This window comes from Octodon degus, unplaced genomic scaffold (assembly GCF_000260255.1).
Source record: "Octodon degus isolate 3935 unplaced genomic scaffold, OctDeg1.0 scaffold00050, whole genome shotgun sequence".
Lineage (NCBI taxonomy): Eukaryota > Metazoa > Chordata > Mammalia > Rodentia > Octodontidae > Octodon > Octodon degus.
Genome location: NW_004524626.1, coordinates 12,176,568 through 12,193,841, shown reverse-complemented (window position 1 = coordinate 12,193,841; position 17,274 = coordinate 12,176,568). Strand labels below are relative to the sequence as shown.

At 55.6% G+C, this 17,274-nt stretch overlaps 1 protein-coding gene across 1 annotated transcript; it reads left to right on the top strand.

Moving 5' to 3' along the window:
* Nucleotides 1–3,410: 3,410 nt before the first annotated feature.
* On the top strand, nt 3,411–15,658 carry Pin1 (peptidylprolyl cis/trans isomerase, NIMA-interacting 1). The gene is made up of 4 exons (XM_004632865.2): nt 3,411–3,517; nt 5,879–6,097; nt 14,366–14,476; nt 15,235–15,658. Exons 1-4 carry the CDS (start codon nt 3,460–3,462, stop codon nt 15,342–15,344), a joined length of 498 nt encoding a protein of 165 aa, XP_004632922.1. The 5' UTR covers nt 3,411–3,459; the 3' UTR covers nt 15,345–15,658.
* Nucleotides 15,659–17,274: the final 1,616 nt, after the last annotated feature.

Here is a 17,274-nt window from a genome sequence, read left to right as displayed (position 1 = left end):
TTTTATTTTTTATTTATTATTTTTTCTAATTTTATTTGTGTGTGTGTGTGTGTGTGTGTGTGTGTGGCCAGCTCAGTCCACCAGGGGGCAGGGCTGGCTGACATGTGGTGCTGGGGGATTGAACCACGGTCCCTGTGCTTTGCTAAGCTTGTTCTAAGTAGGTGCTTTAGACCACTGAGCCACCTCACCAGCCCCCCTATTTTGCTTTTTTTTTTTTTTTTTTTGCGGAACTGGGGATTGAACTCAGACTCTTGTGCTTGCCAGGGAAGCACTTGTTCCATTGAGCCATCTCTCCAGCCCCCAAGTTTTATTTTTTAACTTAATTATTTTTGTCATTTTGAGACAAGGTGTCATTATTCTGACCTTGAACTCACTTTGTAGCCCAGGCTGGCCTCAAACTCCTGATGATCCTCCTGCCTCGGCCTTCTGGGTGCGGGGATTACAGGTGTGGGTCACCATGCCCACTCTAATTAGTGTTTCTGAGACAGGGTCTTGCTATGCAGTGCAGGCTGGCCTGGAACTCACTGTGTAGCTCAAGCGGGCCTCCAACTTAAGGGATTCTCCAGCCGTAGCCTCATGAGTGCTGGGCAGACAGGCATGCACTGTCCTGCCTCACTGACATTGTTTTTATTTTTATTGATTTATTTATTTATTTATTTTTGTGGAACCGGGGATTGAACTCAGGTCCTTGCACTTGCCAGGCAAGCCCTTATTCCAGTGAGCTATCTCCCCGGCTCCCTGTTTTTATTTTTTATTTATTTTTTTGCTCCGAATGCCTTGAGGGCAGTTTTGGCTGGCTTGAGTTGTGGGGATCGAACCACAGCAACCTGAGCCTGACAGCTTTGTCAAAGCAACCACTTAAAGAATTGAGCTAAGGGGCAGGCCCCCAACGTTGTTTTTAAAAAGAGAAGATTATTATGCTAATACATGCTTACACAAAATTAAACATTTTATATTTAAGTTCCTCATTTCTTCCTTTTCCAGAATTGGCACCTGTGGTCATTAACATACTTTAATAAATCCAGATTTTTTTTTCCAGTACTGATGATTGAACCCAAGAGCCCTCTACCACTGAGCCACGTCCCTAGCCTCTTTTTAGGTTTTATAATTATCTTTCTGGGGGCTGGTGAGATTGAGATGGCTCAGTGGTCTAAAGCGCCTACTTAGAACAAGCTTAGAAAAAACAAAGGGACCGCGGTTCAATCCCCCAGCACCACATGCCAGCCCGCCCCGCCCCCTGGTGGGCTGGGCTGGCCACACACACACACACACACACACACACACACACACATACATAAATAAAATTAAAAAAATAATAATTATATTTCTGTAAATGATTCATTCTTTTAAATTAGTTTTCTGTATTGATTTTTATTTTGCTTTGTTAGGCAGTCCTATGATGTTTGGGTTTCCTTTTTATTCACCAGATACCAGCCAGCACCCATCCTTGTATGAGCCAGCCACTGTTCTGAGTGTTGTAGCTTGTTGAATTCACATCAGATGGAAGATTATACATATAATATATAATATACATAATATATATATTATATATATCATATATATATATATTTTTTTTTTTTAAACTTTCTGCAAAGCTTTATTCCAGAGGAGCTCAGTGCTTCTTGGCAGCTGCCTTCCTCATGGTGGCCAGCACGTTGCTCGGCTCTTCACATTTCCTCTTGGCGCAGATGTGCGTCCCCACCCTTTTCTTGTTTCTTTTTTTTTAAAAAACCTGGGATTGAACCCAGGCCTTTGTGCTTGACAAGGAAGCGCTTATTCCACTGAGCCATCTCCCTGGCCCCTTTTCTTTTTTAAAAGTTTATTTATTTAGTGTGTGTGTGTGTGTGTGTGTGTGTGGCCAGCTTAGCCCACCAGGGGGCGGGGCGGGCTGGCATGTGGTGCTGGGGGATCGAATCGCGGTCCCTGTGCTTTGCTAAGCTTGTTCTAAGTAGGTGCTTTAGACCACTGAGCCATCTCACCAGCCCCATCCCCGGCCCCTTTTCTTGATGAACTTGAGGGCGTGCTTGTCCTTAGAGACCTTGGTCAGCTCCATGGCGTGCGGCTCATAAGGGGCGAAGCCACACACCTCCCGGGTCATATCCCACACGAACTTGTGTTTGGTGAGGTGTCTGCGCTGGAGGCTGTGCCTTAGTTTGCTCATATTCTCAGTCACCTTGTGGCCCATGTTGCTGCCCATAGCCATGGGACAGTGGAGGACCATGGCTACTGTTCTTCGATGGCTGCTGTGGCAGAAGGGACGAGCTATATATTATTGCTTATCTCTACTTTGCTGCAGAGGCTCAAGTGCAGAAATGCTGTGATTTGTTTAACGTCATAGCAAGTTGTGAGGCTTTGAACCGAGGCATTCTGGTCCTAGAGTGAGGAGCCCACCGCATCCTGCTCCAGCCCTGCTCCCTGGGTTCAGGCCCTGTGCCCCACCCATCCTTCCTAATAGTCACATAAAGGCCCAAGTACTCAGACTCTCCCCGCCAGAGTCCTTGACTTTCATATTGCAGCCCACAGTTCCACAGCTCTGGCTGCCCATACACCTCAGTGTCCCACTAACTTTACAGACTTTATAAACTGGTTCAAACTGAGTTCGATCTTCTCCCACCTGACTCTTCTCCTGTGTCCTCTGACTGGCAATGCCCAGGACAAGGCAATCCAAAGGGAGTTAGTTGAAGGAGATAGGTTCTAGGGGCTGGGGAGATAGCGCAATAGAATAAGCGCTTGCCTGGCAAACTCAAGGGCCTGAGTTCAGTCCCCGGTTCCGCAAGGGGAAAAAAAAAAAAAAAGAAGTTCCAAAAGATACGGGAAGTGTTTGGGCCAGTAGCATGGATAAATATTTCGCCTTGCGGAAAAGTGAAAAGAAAGGGTTAGCTTTGGACATCTGGAGAAAACAGGTGGGAAGAGCCGAATTTAAACTCTGGGCCCTTAGCTACTTATCACCAAGGCAACGGCGTTGCTATGGTAACGGTGCAGGTCTTAATTTCCCCAGTACCTTGTCGACTGCCGTTACTTCCCTACCGAGCCAGACGACGCTACTGCTAGGGGTCTTGAGGACCTCTAGGCACGGCCCCGGGAGGTGGGTGTTACTGCTGCAATAGCCAATTAATATCCCCCCCACCCCATGAGGGCTGGCGAAGAGCGGCAAGAAGGGGTTGGGACTTTCTTGGCGCTTATTAAAGGGCGTTGAAAAGGGCGGGCTCGCGTCCCCAGCTCACCAGTTATAAGCCGTGAAGAGGGGGGCGGGACCAGGTAAACTGCGGTTGGCTCCGCCTATCTCCATTTTTGCCCAATAGAAAGCTGTAAAACCAATTGGGACTGCTAGGATGTCCAATAAGCATCGCCTTCAAGACCCGGTACAGGGCGCGACTACCCAATCAACAGTGGTGATGGGCGGGCGCAAGGGACAGGCGGCTCAGCGGAGGCGGAACGGGCGCTGCGGCAGGAGGGAAGATGGCGGACGAAGAGAAGCTGCCGTCCGGCTGGGAGAAGCGCATGAGCCGCAGCTCAGGTGCAACGGGGGTCGGGACTGGGGGGGGGCCGCGCGAGCCCAGGACGCAGGGCTCGAGCACTCCCCTTGGGATGCGGCGCCGTGGCCGCCTTCCTCCCGCGGTGTCTTGGGTTCTGCACGTTGTGCTCGAGGTAGCAGCCCCGGCCCACCCTGTGTGGAGCGTGAGCTCCCAGAGCTGGGCCTTGGGGAAACTGACGCAGGGGTGGGTGGGTGCCTGAGGGACCGAGAAACCGCAGCACTGCCCCAGGGCATGCTGGGTCTCTTAACCGGATGCTCTGGATGCCCCGGAGGACTCTGCGCTCCGCTGGGCGGGCGAGGCTGGGGGGTGCCCCCAGATGAAGGCACCCCAATGCTGTGCGGCGGGCGGCCCGCCTAGGGTGCAGCCCGGCCTTGGGTCTACAGCTGAACCCTGGCCGACACCGCTGCTATTGGATCTGCGGTACCCGAGATGATAACTCAGATCGGCTCCAGTGCTTGCGATCTGGTACAAGGGTGTGCCCGGATAATGACCGTGCCGGTTTATATCGCGCCCAGCATTGTGCTGAGAGCCTTAAGTATTTAAGTTCCCTCTCTGAAGTGTTACGGTTCTTGTACAGTCGTTATTACTCTCATTTTACAACTGGGGAAAGTCTGAGGACAGAATATTGAAGGAGCTCATCCAGAATTCTGCAGCAGGGGCCGGAGATATAGCTCAGTGGCGTGAGCGCCTGCCAGACAAACACAAGGTCCTGAGTTCAAACCCCCGTACCACACACACACACACACAAAAAGTTGACCAAAATCAGGCAGTTTCAAGAGTTGAGGCCTTTTGCCCGTGTCCCTGCCGGTGCCCGAGAAGCAAGCCTAGCGTCTTTGGCTAGGCCCACGGTACTCTGTTTCCTCCACAGCCCATGGTAATCATAGTTACAGTCATAATTCTTTCTTTTCCTGAACACCCAGCGCTGTGGCGAACACTTTGCATACATTGATGCTTTCCATTAGCTCCCTCAGTACTGATGTCCTTATTTTGTGGCCTCTCTTTGCTGATGTGAAAAATGAGGTTAAGGGAGAAGGAGCCTATCGCTAAGGCGCTAGAGGCTCACCGGGATTGACTCTCAGAATCCGTGCACTTGCCCAGCCTGCCCCAGCCCTCACCTGTGACAGTGGCCTCCAGTCTAAGCCTGACACACTGCAAAGCTCTGTGGCCTTTGCTACTCTCAGTGGGACCCTGGCAGCCTTTTTGAGGGCAATACCCTCCCTTTCATGGTCTTAGGTCCATTATGCAGCCCGGTCTTTTAGCTCTTGGGATAACACCCAGCATCTGCAGGGTCCTTCTTACAGGCTCCTCACAGCCTGGGGGACAGCGTCTTCATAAGGAGCACGGGACGGAAGTGCACAGGGATCATTGTCCCTCACAGCTGTTACCAGAGATGCAGAAGTTGAGGCCAAGGTGCTGATCGGCACAACTGTGTTAAAAATATTTTAAAAAGAGGCCAGGGAGATAGCTCAGTAGAATAAGTGCTTGCCTAGCAAGCGCAAGGGCCTGAGTTCAATCCCCAGTTCCACCAAAAAATAAATAAAAATAAATGTTTTTAAAAGAGAAAAAAGTGGGGGCGTCAGGCTGGTGGTACACAGTTGGAGGTTGAGGTGGCAGGATTGCTTGACCCCAGTTCAAGGCCACCCTGGACCTCTAAGCAAGTCCTTGTGTGGGGGCGGGGGAACACATACCCGTGATCTGAGGCAAGTGTGAGCCCAGCCTAGACAGCTTAACTTGGAGAGACACTCTCAAGGTTTTTTTAAGGGCTGGGGGATAGCTGTGAGTTCAAGGTCAGCCTGACAGTGAGACCCTGTCTCAAAGAAAAAGAGGACTGGAGATGTAGCTCAATTTAGAGACCTTGAGTTTAATCTTCAGTACTTCAAAAAAACAAGATTTCTAAAAACCTGCCCTACCAACGTGTGCCAGGCTGTGTGCTAAGCATTTCACAAATTGTGGACTCTGTCCTCTCAACAGCCCTCCAGGCAGGGATTGTTACCTCCATTTTACAGGTAAGAAAACTGAGGCCCAGGGAAGGTCGATCCTCCAGAAAGTGGCTGAACCAGGTACAAAGCTTGGGTGGCCTGTCTGCTGAATTCTTGCCTCTTCTGTTCCTCTTCCCTTCTTTTGGGTTATCCTCCCACAGTGGAAGAAGTTATCTGGTCATCTTTCTTGGCTAGTGCTTGCCTGACCCACCTAGAGTACATATAGTAAGGGCAGGGATCCAGGATCTCCAGGTCCTGTGCCTCTTGGCAGACACCGATGGGTTTGTTGAGCCTCTCTCAAGTCAGTCCTGTGTCCCTGTCCTCCATCTCGGCCCTAGCTGAACACCTGCCACCTCTCCGCAGGCCGTGTATACTACTTTAACCATATCACCAACGCCAGCCAGTGGGAGCGGCCCAGCGGCACCAGTGGCGGTGGCAGCAGCAGCAAAAATGGGCAGGGGGAGCCTGCCAGGGTCCGGTGCTCGCACCTGCTGGTCAAGCACAGCCAGTCCAGGCGGCCCTCATCCTGGCGACAGGAGAAGATCACCCGGACCAAGGAGGAGGCCCTGGAACTGATCAATGGTGAGCAGCGCGGCTCGGGACAGGGTCTTGGGAGGGACCACGCAGGAGCTACAGGAGAGCCCACGTCCACCACCGGTGGCCAACGGAGAAATGCCAGTGCCTGACCCGAGCCTGGTCCACAGCTGCCTTTCTCTCCTGTCCATGTAGGATCTGTGATCTGGGGGGGACAGCGGACCCTGGCACCCCTGTGTGCACAGCAGCAGTGCCTTGCAAGTTAGTTCTGAGGCCTCCCCTGGACAGTGGGTGTCATGGTCCCCCGCCTCCAGCCATGACATCAAGGGCCAGTTTGTGGTCCGAGGTAGCTGGGCTGTTCTCAGTGGTTCTGTCACCAAGAGGGGCCTGGGCGACATGGAGGTGTGTCTGGAGCGAAAGCATACAAGGGTGAGAGTGGAACCACGCACCAGAGCCTGCGAGTCAGCTCTGACCGTAGGAAGTGGCCACTCCTTGCTTGTTTCTGTCCTCTAGGACAGTGGCGTTGAGTCTGTGGCATGGGCGTTTCTCTTTTAAGACAAAAGATGTTAGTGCTAGACATGGTGGCATGAACCTGCAATCCCAGCACTCAGGAGGCTGAGGCAAAAGTGCAGTTGACCCCAAATTCAAGACCAATCTAGACTATGTAGTGAGTCCCTGTCTCAAAAAAAAAAAAAAAAAAAGATTTTAATGAATGAGTTGTGTTTTCAAAACAAAAACTCTGCTATTCAAATTTAATTGCAGTGCTGGCCTTTGTGATAAGTAAGTGGATTTGGGTGCTCAGCCCTAAAAGGTTCACCATCACCGGCCAAGGGGCTAGAGCAGGGGCAGCCACCTTTTTCTTTAAAGATGGGGGCCTGCTGGTTAGCTCAGTTCTCTTAAGTGCCTGCTTATGCAAGCACAGTCAAGTGGTTCGATCCCCAGCTTCTCCTGCCTTACCAGACCCGCCCTTAAGGCAGCCTGTACAAAAAAAAAAAATCCTTCTCAACTTTTGGGCCCTGGAGGCTGGGGAGATGGCTCAGTAGAATAAGCGCTTGCCTGGCAAGTGCAGGGTCCTGCAAAAAAATAAATAAAATAAAATAAATCAATGCAAACCAGATGTCTGGATGACGTCTGTTTTAGGTTTGGTGGCCAGCACAGCCTCTGTCTGCTCTGCCTTGGACTCCACAGCAGTCATGGCCTCTGAGTGCTGGCCAGACATTATTTACAAAATCAGACAGGGTTGTGGAGAGATCTGTTGGCCTCTCGGTGGTCCCCACGAGTGGTGAGAGGATTTAGAAAATCGGAGATAATCGCTGAGGTCAGGTGGTGGCCCATGCTTGACTGGCAAAGAACCCCAGAACAAGAGTAGGGGCCTTTATTGACACCTCTGCCGAGTTACAAGATACAAGGATGCCCAGCGGCTAACAGCCCACAAGGTCCAGGCAGGGCAGGCAGGGTGTTTCTCTGGAGACTGAAGTAGCCTGACTGCTTTAGGCAGCGGGGCCTCCTCCCACCCCCCGCACAGGATCAATTTCATCTTCAGCTCCCAACAGGGAGGCTGAGGCAGGAGTGCAAGGTTGATGCTAACCAAGCAATTTAGCAAAACCTTTTCTCTAAATGAGTAAGTATAAAGGTCTTTGGTGTGGCTCAGTGGTAGAGCCTCCAGAGCCGAATTCTCCCTGAACTGCAAAACTACAACAACTAAGCAGGACTTGCCCTTCAGGCGGGAGTTGGTAGAACCCTGGTTCAGAGCTGTCAGTATGGCCCCTGCTGCCTACATGTGCCTATTTCCATTGATTGATTGATTGGTTGATTGACCAATTTGTTTGGCTTTTTTTCCCTGAGGCAAGGTCTTGCTGTAGTTCAGACTGACCTTGAACTCAGTATGTATGCCAGGCTGGCTCTGAATTTTAATCAAACTTCCTGCCCCAGCCACTGAGATTCTGAGGTTATGCGTGTGCAGCACCACACCTGGCCAGCTGTGTGTCTTGCACTTTTATGACAAAGTTTTACTATGTAGTGGGCTAGAACTCACTAGGTAGCAAAGGCTGGCCTCAAATTCATGGAGACCTGCCTGCCTCAGCCTCCTGAGTGCTGCAACCCATGGGCATGGGCCTCCACATGAAGCCACCACTTCTATTTAAACTAGTTAAAATGAGAGGAGACTAAGAAGTGGGCCTTGGGACCAGGGAGATGGCTCAGGAGGATAAGCGCTGTCTGGCAAGTGCGAGGGCCTGAGTTCAGTCCCTGGTCCTGCCAAAAAAAAAAAGTGGGCCTTGGGTCACTCTCATGTTGTTTCCTCCTCCGCGGTGTCTCCTGCCAGAGACCCGGTTCTCTGCAGCTACACCTGCTCAGACAGCCAGGGGCCAGACAGCCTGGGCACCCACCCCGCTGTGCCAGGGCCTGGCCATGTGACCTCAGGCAGGTGACTTAACATCTCTGAGCTTCAGTATTTTTATTTGTTGCTACAGTACTAGGACCTACCTCCAGGGCACCGGGGGGGACTCTGACCTAATGCAGCGCAGCACAAGCGACATCTGGTGGAAGTTAGAATTGCTGACTTTCGCAGTGGTATTATTAGCACGGGGCCTGGCCAGGATTTCCTCAGTCAGCCTTGTCTCACCGTGGCATCACCGGGTGCAGGACTGGCCTGTGAGACATCGCAGACCCCATCCCCATCCAGATGGCGTCTGGCACCACCTTTTGGCCTCTGCCATCTTGCATGGTTTAGAAAGATGCTGAGCAAGGCGTAATGGTGCACGCTGTAATCTCAGCTACTCAGGAGGCTGAGGCAGGAGGATCGAGAGCTAAGGCCAGCCTGGGCAGCTTAGCAAGACCATGCCTCAAAATACAAGATAAAACAAACATAGAGGGGCCAGGGAGATGGCTCAGTGGAATAAGCACTTCCCTGGCAAGCGCAAGGGCCTGAATTCAATTCCCACTTCAGCAAAAAAAAAGGACATAGAGTATAGCCCAGTGAGTAGGCCTTTGCCTCTATAGGTGAGGCCCTGGGTTTGATTTTCAGCACGGGAGAGGGGGAAGAGGGATGGAAGGGAGGAGGCCCCATGTGTGAGGAGTGGCAGAGAAGAGGAGCAGAAAGCACTACCAGGAGGGCCCCAGGGGTCGGCCTGGTAGGGAGACCTGCATGGCCAAAAGGCCCAGGCAGGTGGAAAAGGGTGCGAGATGACACCTGGGTCCTCCCAGCTCTTGTAGTCCCGGTTCTGAGTCCCGGAGTGAGCAGGAGGCACGGGGTCTGGAGCTGGGATTCAGGAGGAATCATCTGAGGCAGAGGGCTGGGAGACACGGCATGAGAGGGGCTCAGCAGGGCAGCCGGTCCAAGGTGGACATGCAGGGTGATCCAGAGACACCCAGGGGCTGAGGCACGAGACGCTGGTGAAGAAGGCCTGGGTCTGGCCGAGGTAGGTGGGCTGTCCCCACATCTGGGAGGGACAAGTGTGTGGCTGGCAGGGCTGACCCTGCAGGGGGCCTGGAGGTCCTGACTAAGACTGGAGTCTTGGGGGAAGTCTGGGCACTCCCAGCAGGCAGCCAGGCCCTTAGACCCAGCCTGGAGTGTCAGCGCAGTACCCCTGCCTGTTCAGGACACGTGGAAGCCTTGAGGGGGTCGCTGCATCTTAGGCACCCTGACTTGAACTTGGGCTGGCGTGGGGGTTCAGGTTCTAGAGAGATGGAGGGGCAGAATCAGAGGACTCTGATACTGGTGGGCAGGACTAGGTATTGAAAAGGTGGCGGGGTCCCCTGGATCACTCAGGGCCTTACACGTGGCCTCCTGCAGATGACCTCGTTCTCAGCTGTGGTTGCTGCACCTGTGAAGAGTTGGGACAGCGGGCTCAGCTGCTGGCACTTGCCCACCTCATGGCAGCATTGACCCTGGTCACCAGCTGTGGCAGGGATAAAGGAGAGGGCAGGGCCCCTGCTGCTACCCAAAGCCCCTATGGGAGGCCCAGCAGGCCCAGCCGCACAGCCCCCAGCGACCTTGGGCCGGGCTCCCTGTCCCTGTCCTGGGCCGTCAGGAGGACAGCAAGGAGGCCCGGCCAGGGCACCTGGGGCGCACTGCAGAGCCAGGCCGTCTGTGCCAGGTCAGCACTTGCAGAGCACCAACTGGTTTTCTCCCCTCCTGGGCTCAGTCCAGGTGATCAGGAGACGATGATGCAGGCAGCACATGCCTCCGCAGGCAGGCCGAGCATACAAGTGTCGCTGGTGTCTGTTCAGAGCCCGAGCTCCTTTGTGCCCCGAGGGGACCGGCCACCTGCTCAAACCAGCACTGTTCCACTGAAGCTTCTCTGCAGCGGCTGGGCTGTGGCCAGCAGTTGTCAGGAGCCCAAACCTGCGGGCTGGCTTTGCTGGTGTCCTTGACAGAGGTGGGCTGGGAGCACCGCCCTGCTACAGCCCTGCATGCCAGGAGCTGTAGTCCAGACAGCGGGCAGCCCTTCCCCACCCAGACTTGGGGCCACTGGGCTCCTTTGACCTGGTGTACCCAAGGTCAGTGGCCCTCTTTAGCCTTCTAGCCTTTGGGGGTGGCAGACCTGGTCCCATCCCCACTCCCTGGGCATTGGGGACCGGAAGCAGCGTGTGGATTTGCTGGGATGGGCCAGGGAGTTTGTCTCTAACCCACCCTCTTTGCCCCCTCTCCTGAGTGACAACCTGTGAGCTCAACGTCAGTGAGGGGAGCAGGGTCATGGTTCTGGAGGCTGAGGCTGGAGATGAGGTTCCTGCCAGTCTGGTTCCCAGTGAGATCTCTTGCTGGCCCGACAGCAGCCTCTCTTGCAGCGTCCTCGTCCTCTTACGGCCTTCCTCAGTGCCAGTGCCGTGAGAGAGTAGGCGCTTTGATGTCTCTTGTTTTATTTTTTTTTCTGTTTCTTTTTGAGACCAGGTCTTACGATGTAGCCCAAACTGGCTTTGAACCTTTGAGATCAAGTGATCTTGCCTGCTCTGCATCCTGAAAAGCTGGACCGCAGCCGTGTGCCACCGAATAGTGTCTTTGCTGCCTCCTCCCCCTGCTTTTTTGTTTTTGTTTTTTTTTTTTTTTAAATTTTATTTATTTATTTATTTATTTGTGAGTGAGAGAGAGAGAGAGACCAACTCAGCCCACCAGGGGGCAGGGCTGGCTGGCATGTGGTGCTGGGGGATTGAACCGCGGTCCCTGATGCTTTTGCTAAGCTTGTTCTAAGTAGGTGCTTTAGACCACTGAGCCATCTCTCCAGCCCCTGTTTGTTTTGTTTTTTGAGAGAGGGTTTCGATACACAGTTGAGGCTGACCTTAACTTACTACCTAGCCCAGGCTGGCCTCTAACTAACAGCGATCCTCCTGCCTCAGCCTCCTAAGTGCTGGGATGACAGGTGTGCACCACTAGGTGTCTTTCCTTATAAAGTCGTTGGTCCTAGTTGGGTTTGGTGCTGCACACCTGTCATCCCAGTACTCTGGAGGCTGAGGCAGAAGGATCACAAATTAAAGCTCAGCTTGGGCAACTTCGCAAGACCCTGTCACAAAATTTTAAAAAGGGGGAGAGAAACTGGGTGTTTAGCTTAGTGCAAAGGACTCTGGGTTCAATCTCCAGGCTCCTCTCCTAATGCAGTCACTTTGGGGACAGGGGCTTTGTCATGCACCTCTGAGGGCACAGCTGCTGAGCTGATGCCAGATGGGTGGGCAGCTTATATCTATGAATGGCTCACTCCTGGCCAGCCACTACCCTGTGTGTCACTTGGTCCCTCCAGGGTGGGATGCCTGTTTCCCCACTTTAAAAGACTTATCAGGCTCACATCAGAAACCCAGCAGCTGGAGCTCCCAGTCAGCCTGCGCTGTGCCTTCCTGGTGTCAAGCTCGAGCAGAGCCCCCATGTCAGACTTGAGGGGGCACCATCTCAGGGAGGTGGAGGAGACCCAGGCTGTCCAGCTCCCCTGTGGATCCTGAAGTTCAGGCAGAAAAAGCACCTGGGGTGTGGCTTGGTGATGGGCTCCATCCCAGCACCGCCAAGAGAGGGACGGAAGGGCAGGGGATTCCAGGGCCTACGCCTGACAGCCAGGTCTCTGCCTCCTTCCTGGGATCTGTATGTGTCTCGATTATTCACGGAGCCCTTATTGCCAGTGAGCTCGGGCTTGGTGCTCAGTTCCGGGAGGTGGGGTGGGCAGCGAGGAGCAAAGGCGCCCAGACCCCATCCTCAACAGACACAGGCAGAACAGTGGGGATGTCGGTGCAGCCACTGCTGGGGGGTTTTGGGAGGGGGCAGACAGCACCGAGGCTGGAGATGGTGAAGGACGGGGGCAGCCAGGAGAGACTTCACTGAGGCCTGGGCACTGGGCCTGGAGGTGGAGTCAGGTAGTACACAGTACTGCCCCCACCCCATTCTTGGTTTGGGTGTTTGCGTGCTTGTGTTTGAGACAGGGTCTCCCTGTGTAGCCCAGGCTGGCCTAGGACTCCTGAGAGTCTGGCCGAGTGGCCCAGGCTGGGCTTGGAGCTGGGGTCTTCCTGCCTCGGCTTTCTGGGGTGCTGGGATCACAGGAGGCAGGGACCCCACTGGCACCCTCTGCCACCTTCTCTTGGTGGTGCTGGGAGGGAGCCCGCCGCCAAGCCGCATCCCCAGCTGCCTTTTCTGCCTGAACCTCATGCACTACCACGCCTGGTAAAGACAGTTTTTCTTTTATCTGGGGAGAGGTCTAGCTGTCCAGTTCAGGCTGTTCTTTTTTGTTTTTGTCTTCTTGAGACAGGGTCTTGCTATGCGGCTCAGGCTGGCCTTGAACTCCCAGTTGCCCAGGCTAGTCTGGAACTCAGTGATCCTCCTGCCTCAGCCTCCCGAGTGCTGAGATTACTTTTAAGACCACCTCTGACCCCTGCCTGAGTGGAACATTTCTAAGCCCTGTGAGCTATGGGGGCGCCACACACTGTGAGAACGCCAGGCTGCTCACTGTGGGGGACCCAGTGGCTCTGGTGGGGTCAGGGCAGGGCCTCCCTCAGTTTGCTTCTAGAGGCAGCAGATGGCTTGCGGTGCTGTAGGCTCTAGCGTCCTCACTGATCACTGTGGCCCACAGGGAAGGGACAGGTAGGGACACCAGAGCTGCATGGGGAAGGCCCCATAGGTACCCAGAGTCCAGGGAGAAGAGCAGGACAGGTGACCTGGCACATCTGGTCCAGGTCAGAGTCAGCAAGGCAGAGACCGCCTGTGCCCAGATGCCTGGGTGGCAGCACCTTGACATGGCTGCTGGCTCTGCCCTCGGTGCCAGAGGAGGCACAGCAGAGAGGAATAGGGGCAGCTTCATCTGTCACGGGACAGACGGCCCATGCAGGGACAGTGGTGATAGCAGGTGGCACCACAGCCACTGGCTCATGACATGCCAGGAGGCCAGACAGGGTGGGGTGATGAGGCAGGGGGCATCCTGTGTGCAGCACTGCGCAGACCAGATGCTGCGGTCGCCACGTCCCAGTCCTCCAGGCATGTGCTCCCTGCAGTGCCCCTCAGGTTGAGGTGGCATTGATGCCCAGCCAGGGGCCCTTGGGCAAGTGGGATCAGCACCCACTCTGGAGACGCAAGGGGCTTAGTGGGCCTTGAAGCACTGATTAGGTCACCCAGCGAGGTCCCTGGATGACTCACAGGTACCTGCTTGCTGTGGCCCTGTCGTCTATACCTGGCAGGTGTGTTGAGACCCAGTGTGGGTCACAGGGGAGCGGTGGGAGCAGTGTAGGTGAGGAGGGTGCACATGCCACCAACAGATGTCAGCTGCCCTCACCTGTTGAGAGAAGGCAGCAGGACGCTGTCTGGGGTATGGGGTGGGGACAGCATGCGCTGTCCGGCCTGTTGTAGCCTTCTGTCCACCTCAGGAGCTGGTTGCTGCTCCCCACCCAGCGCACTCCTGCACACACGGGTCTCACCACACACATGTGCACCGCTCCCATGCGTCACTCCCAAAGTGAGTCACACAGGTGCTTGACCCTGGGGCTAGCTTGGGCCACACACAGGGTGGGTCTGGCCTGGGCGCCCCCGTCTCACCTGTTGTGGGGAGAAGAGCCGTGCAGCTCTGCTGTGGCACCAGGGTACATAGAGCCGATCCATGTCCCTGCCACCCAGACCATGGGGGTCTCTTCCAGGTAGATTTCCTCCAAAATACTTAATGTGTCAAATTATGGGGGAAAAAAAATACTTAATGTGTCTAGGCCTGGGCCTGTTTGTTAGGACAGAGGGACCATAGGAGACTGGTGTGGCTGTGCGGTCACTGGGGGTCACAGGTGCCTCAGGACAGGTGATGGCTGCCCACTCGGTCACACTGTGCCTGACAGCAGCCTTTCCTTATCCTGTCCCTCCTACAGGCTACATCCAGAAGATCAAGTCAGGAGAGGAAAACTTTGAGTCTCTGGCCTCACAGTTCAGCGACTGCAGCTCGGCCAAGGCCAGGGGAGACCTGGGTGCCTTCAGCAGAGGTGGGCGAGGAGCGGGGCCCCAACATCTGCCTCTGCAGCTCCCTCCCTGGGCTAGCAGATTCATGGCCCCGCTTTCTGCGACGGGGCCTCTAGCAGCCACCAGGTGGCAGCGTGGTCCCTTCCTGGGCTTGGAGGAGGTGCCTCATGGCTGTGGGACCTGTCTGTTGGGGTGCAGATCCTCTGAGCTTGGCCTCCCCTGGGGCTTTGGTCCGTGCGTCCTGCACCACTGTTCCCATCCCGGGCCCAGCGGGCACCCTTGACCTATCCGTGGCATCCCCTCCTGAGAGGTTCTTAGGGGGCCTCCAGAACTTCCTCTGCACCCGGAGACATGGGGAAACAAAGGGTGTGAGGAGGTGGGGACAGATAGGCCTGGCAAGGGCTGAGGGAACTGGGGATTCCAGGTGACAGTGCTCCACCCATCCTCTAGGTCTTCAAAGGCCAGAGCTACCCAGGCCAGGGTGGGGATGCCAGGAAAGGGTTGGGGCTGGGTGCTGGCCCTGGCAGAACCAGGCTGGGTGAGGGGCTCACTGCCAAACTTAAGGCCAGGTGCGCCTTAGCACACAGGGGTGGCAGCCACCCGGCTGCCATCCCTCATGCTGTCTCCAGCTTCCGCGGCCTCCTTAATGTTCCCATTGCCTCAGCCACTGCGGCTCAGCCGCTGACAGGGCTATAAACTCGGTGATGGATGAAAGCAGCCAGGAGCCCCATCTGCCACCACCACCACCACCGACGCCTCCCCTCGTCCCTCCTGTCCCCAGGTCAGATGCAGAAACCATTTGAAGATGCCTCATTTGCGCTGCGGACAGGGGAGATGAGCGGGCCAGTGTTCACGGACTCGGGAATCCACATCATCCTGCGCACGGAGTGAGGCCGCATGGCCGCCGCCGCCATATTTATTGTCCCAGAAAGGCCGGGGAGGGGCTCAGAGACTGGAACTCTGGTCTCTGTTCCCTGTGCTCCCACAGTCAGGGCGGCCCCTCCAGACACCTCAACTTCAGAAGAGTCGTGGGGGGAAGGCCCCAGGCCCAGAAGCGGGCACCAGGGCTCGTCCAGTTGCAAATGCCAACGGTTGCACAGTGCCCAGACCAGCTGGCCATGGGCCCAGGGGCAATAGCCAGGCCGCAGTAACCTTTGCCTCCTCCATTAAACCGGAACCACTCTGCGGGCCTGTGTCTCATTTTTTATCACTTGAGGTGAGGGGACGCTCTGGGGTGTGAAGGGACACCAACCCCTGTGAGGCCTGGGTGTCCGCACTGCTCCTCCTTCCCCTAAGCCTCCCTTCTTCCAGGCCTGGGGTTGACATGCAGCGACACTGGCCATTAGGTAGAGCCGGTGGGTCTGGGGAGGGGGACAGTTGCGCCCTACCCAGGAGAGCTGTGCGCCTCCCTCAGCTCCCTGTGCACACAGGCCCCACTGCAGTTAGGGTGTGTTGCACCCAGAGCCCCAGCACCCATGCCACCAGGGGCGCTTCTGCCAGCTAGACCAAGCAGTGCAGATGCTGTTACCATGGAAACAGGATTTCCCCCACCCCCGGGGAGGGGTATTGTGGGGCACGTCTGAGAGCAGAGATTCCCCTTAGAGAGGGCTGATAATGGAACTGCTGTTGAGCAGGGGTCTTTTGTACCTCTGGATGGGGGCTCCTGCCTGCCATCTCCCCACCGCTGCCTGGACTAGGGGCTCAAGATTCAGCCGGAGGTCATGGACTCTCGATAGTGATGGGTGGGTCGCGGTGCGGCCTCAGCTGATGGGGCTCATGGACCTGAGAAGAAAGCTGGACCCCCAGGAGCAGCCCCGGCCTTCCCCCAGAACGAGTCGAGTCTCTGCCAGTCACCTGAGCCCGCGCCCCTCTGCTCTAAGCTGCTCCTTCTCCCCACTGCTGTCCCGCCTCCTGCTGGAGCGCTGTCGTCTGGAAGGTTTGATGAGTTCCTCGCAGCCGCGGGCTGCGCACAGCCTCCCGGTTGGCCACGCCTCCGAGCGCCTGGTTCTGGTTTCCCTGCGGCCTCAGGCGTGCAGGCAGCAGCCCTCCGCCTCCAGCAACAATTGGGCGCCTGGGGAGGCGACGGTGCTGACCCCAAGTCTCAGGGGCTCTGCTGGGTCTCAGATGCCACCAAGGAGGAGCCTAGAGCACCATAATCATCCAGGGGGGTGTGTGTGTCTGTCTGTGTGTGCCCCCTTTGTCCTTTCTGGGCGTTGCTGGGAGTCCCTCGCTGTGGACCTGGCTTCCCTTCCTGTGTCTGAGCTGAGGCCAGAGCCTAGGTGAAAAGAGGGCCTTCAGGTCAGATAAATGGGCCCCCGGAGCCCACTCGGCGTTCTGGTGATTTATTATTAAGGAGCTGTGGTTTCCCCTGCCTGCCCCATGTCCCACTCCTGCTGGAGTCGTGTTGGGCTGTAAATCCCACCATTAGTGTGGTGGTGGTGTGGTCTCGGGCAGGAACCCAGGGCCCTGCACAAGCCGGGCAAACACTGTCCCACTGAGCTACCTGCAGCGCCCCCACCCCAGACAGCTGTCCCCGGCCTCCATCCAGACCGGGCCACAATTTAAGTGTCAGCCCTGGCTTCTACGGCCACCAGGCAGGATTCAGGCAGATCGTCACCTCAGGGCACTGGGCCACAATGTGGGACTGGGATACAGCTGGGTCATAGCCACACGCAGGGCCCCAGTGAGGTGAGGAGGGAGGAGTTGAGCTCCACAGACAGTGCCCAATGTGTGTGCGGCACTGGGGTTGAACACGGGGTCTCTGCACTGAGCTCCTTCCCCAACCCTTTTTAATGTTCTATTTTGAGTCAGGGTCTCCCAG

Coding starts and splice junctions, on each gene's coding strand:
- Pin1 (XM_004632865.2), top strand. CDS start 3,460: ATGGCGGACGAAGAGAAGCTGCCGTCCGGCTGGGAGAAGCGCATGAGC. Junction 3,518..5,878: donor GCGCATGAGCCGCAGCTCAG/GTGCAACGGGGG, acceptor ACCTCTCCGCAG/GCCGTGTATACTACTTTAAC. Junction 6,098..14,365: donor GGCCCTGGAACTGATCAATG/GTGAGCAGCGCG, acceptor TCCCTCCTACAG/GCTACATCCAGAAGATCAAG.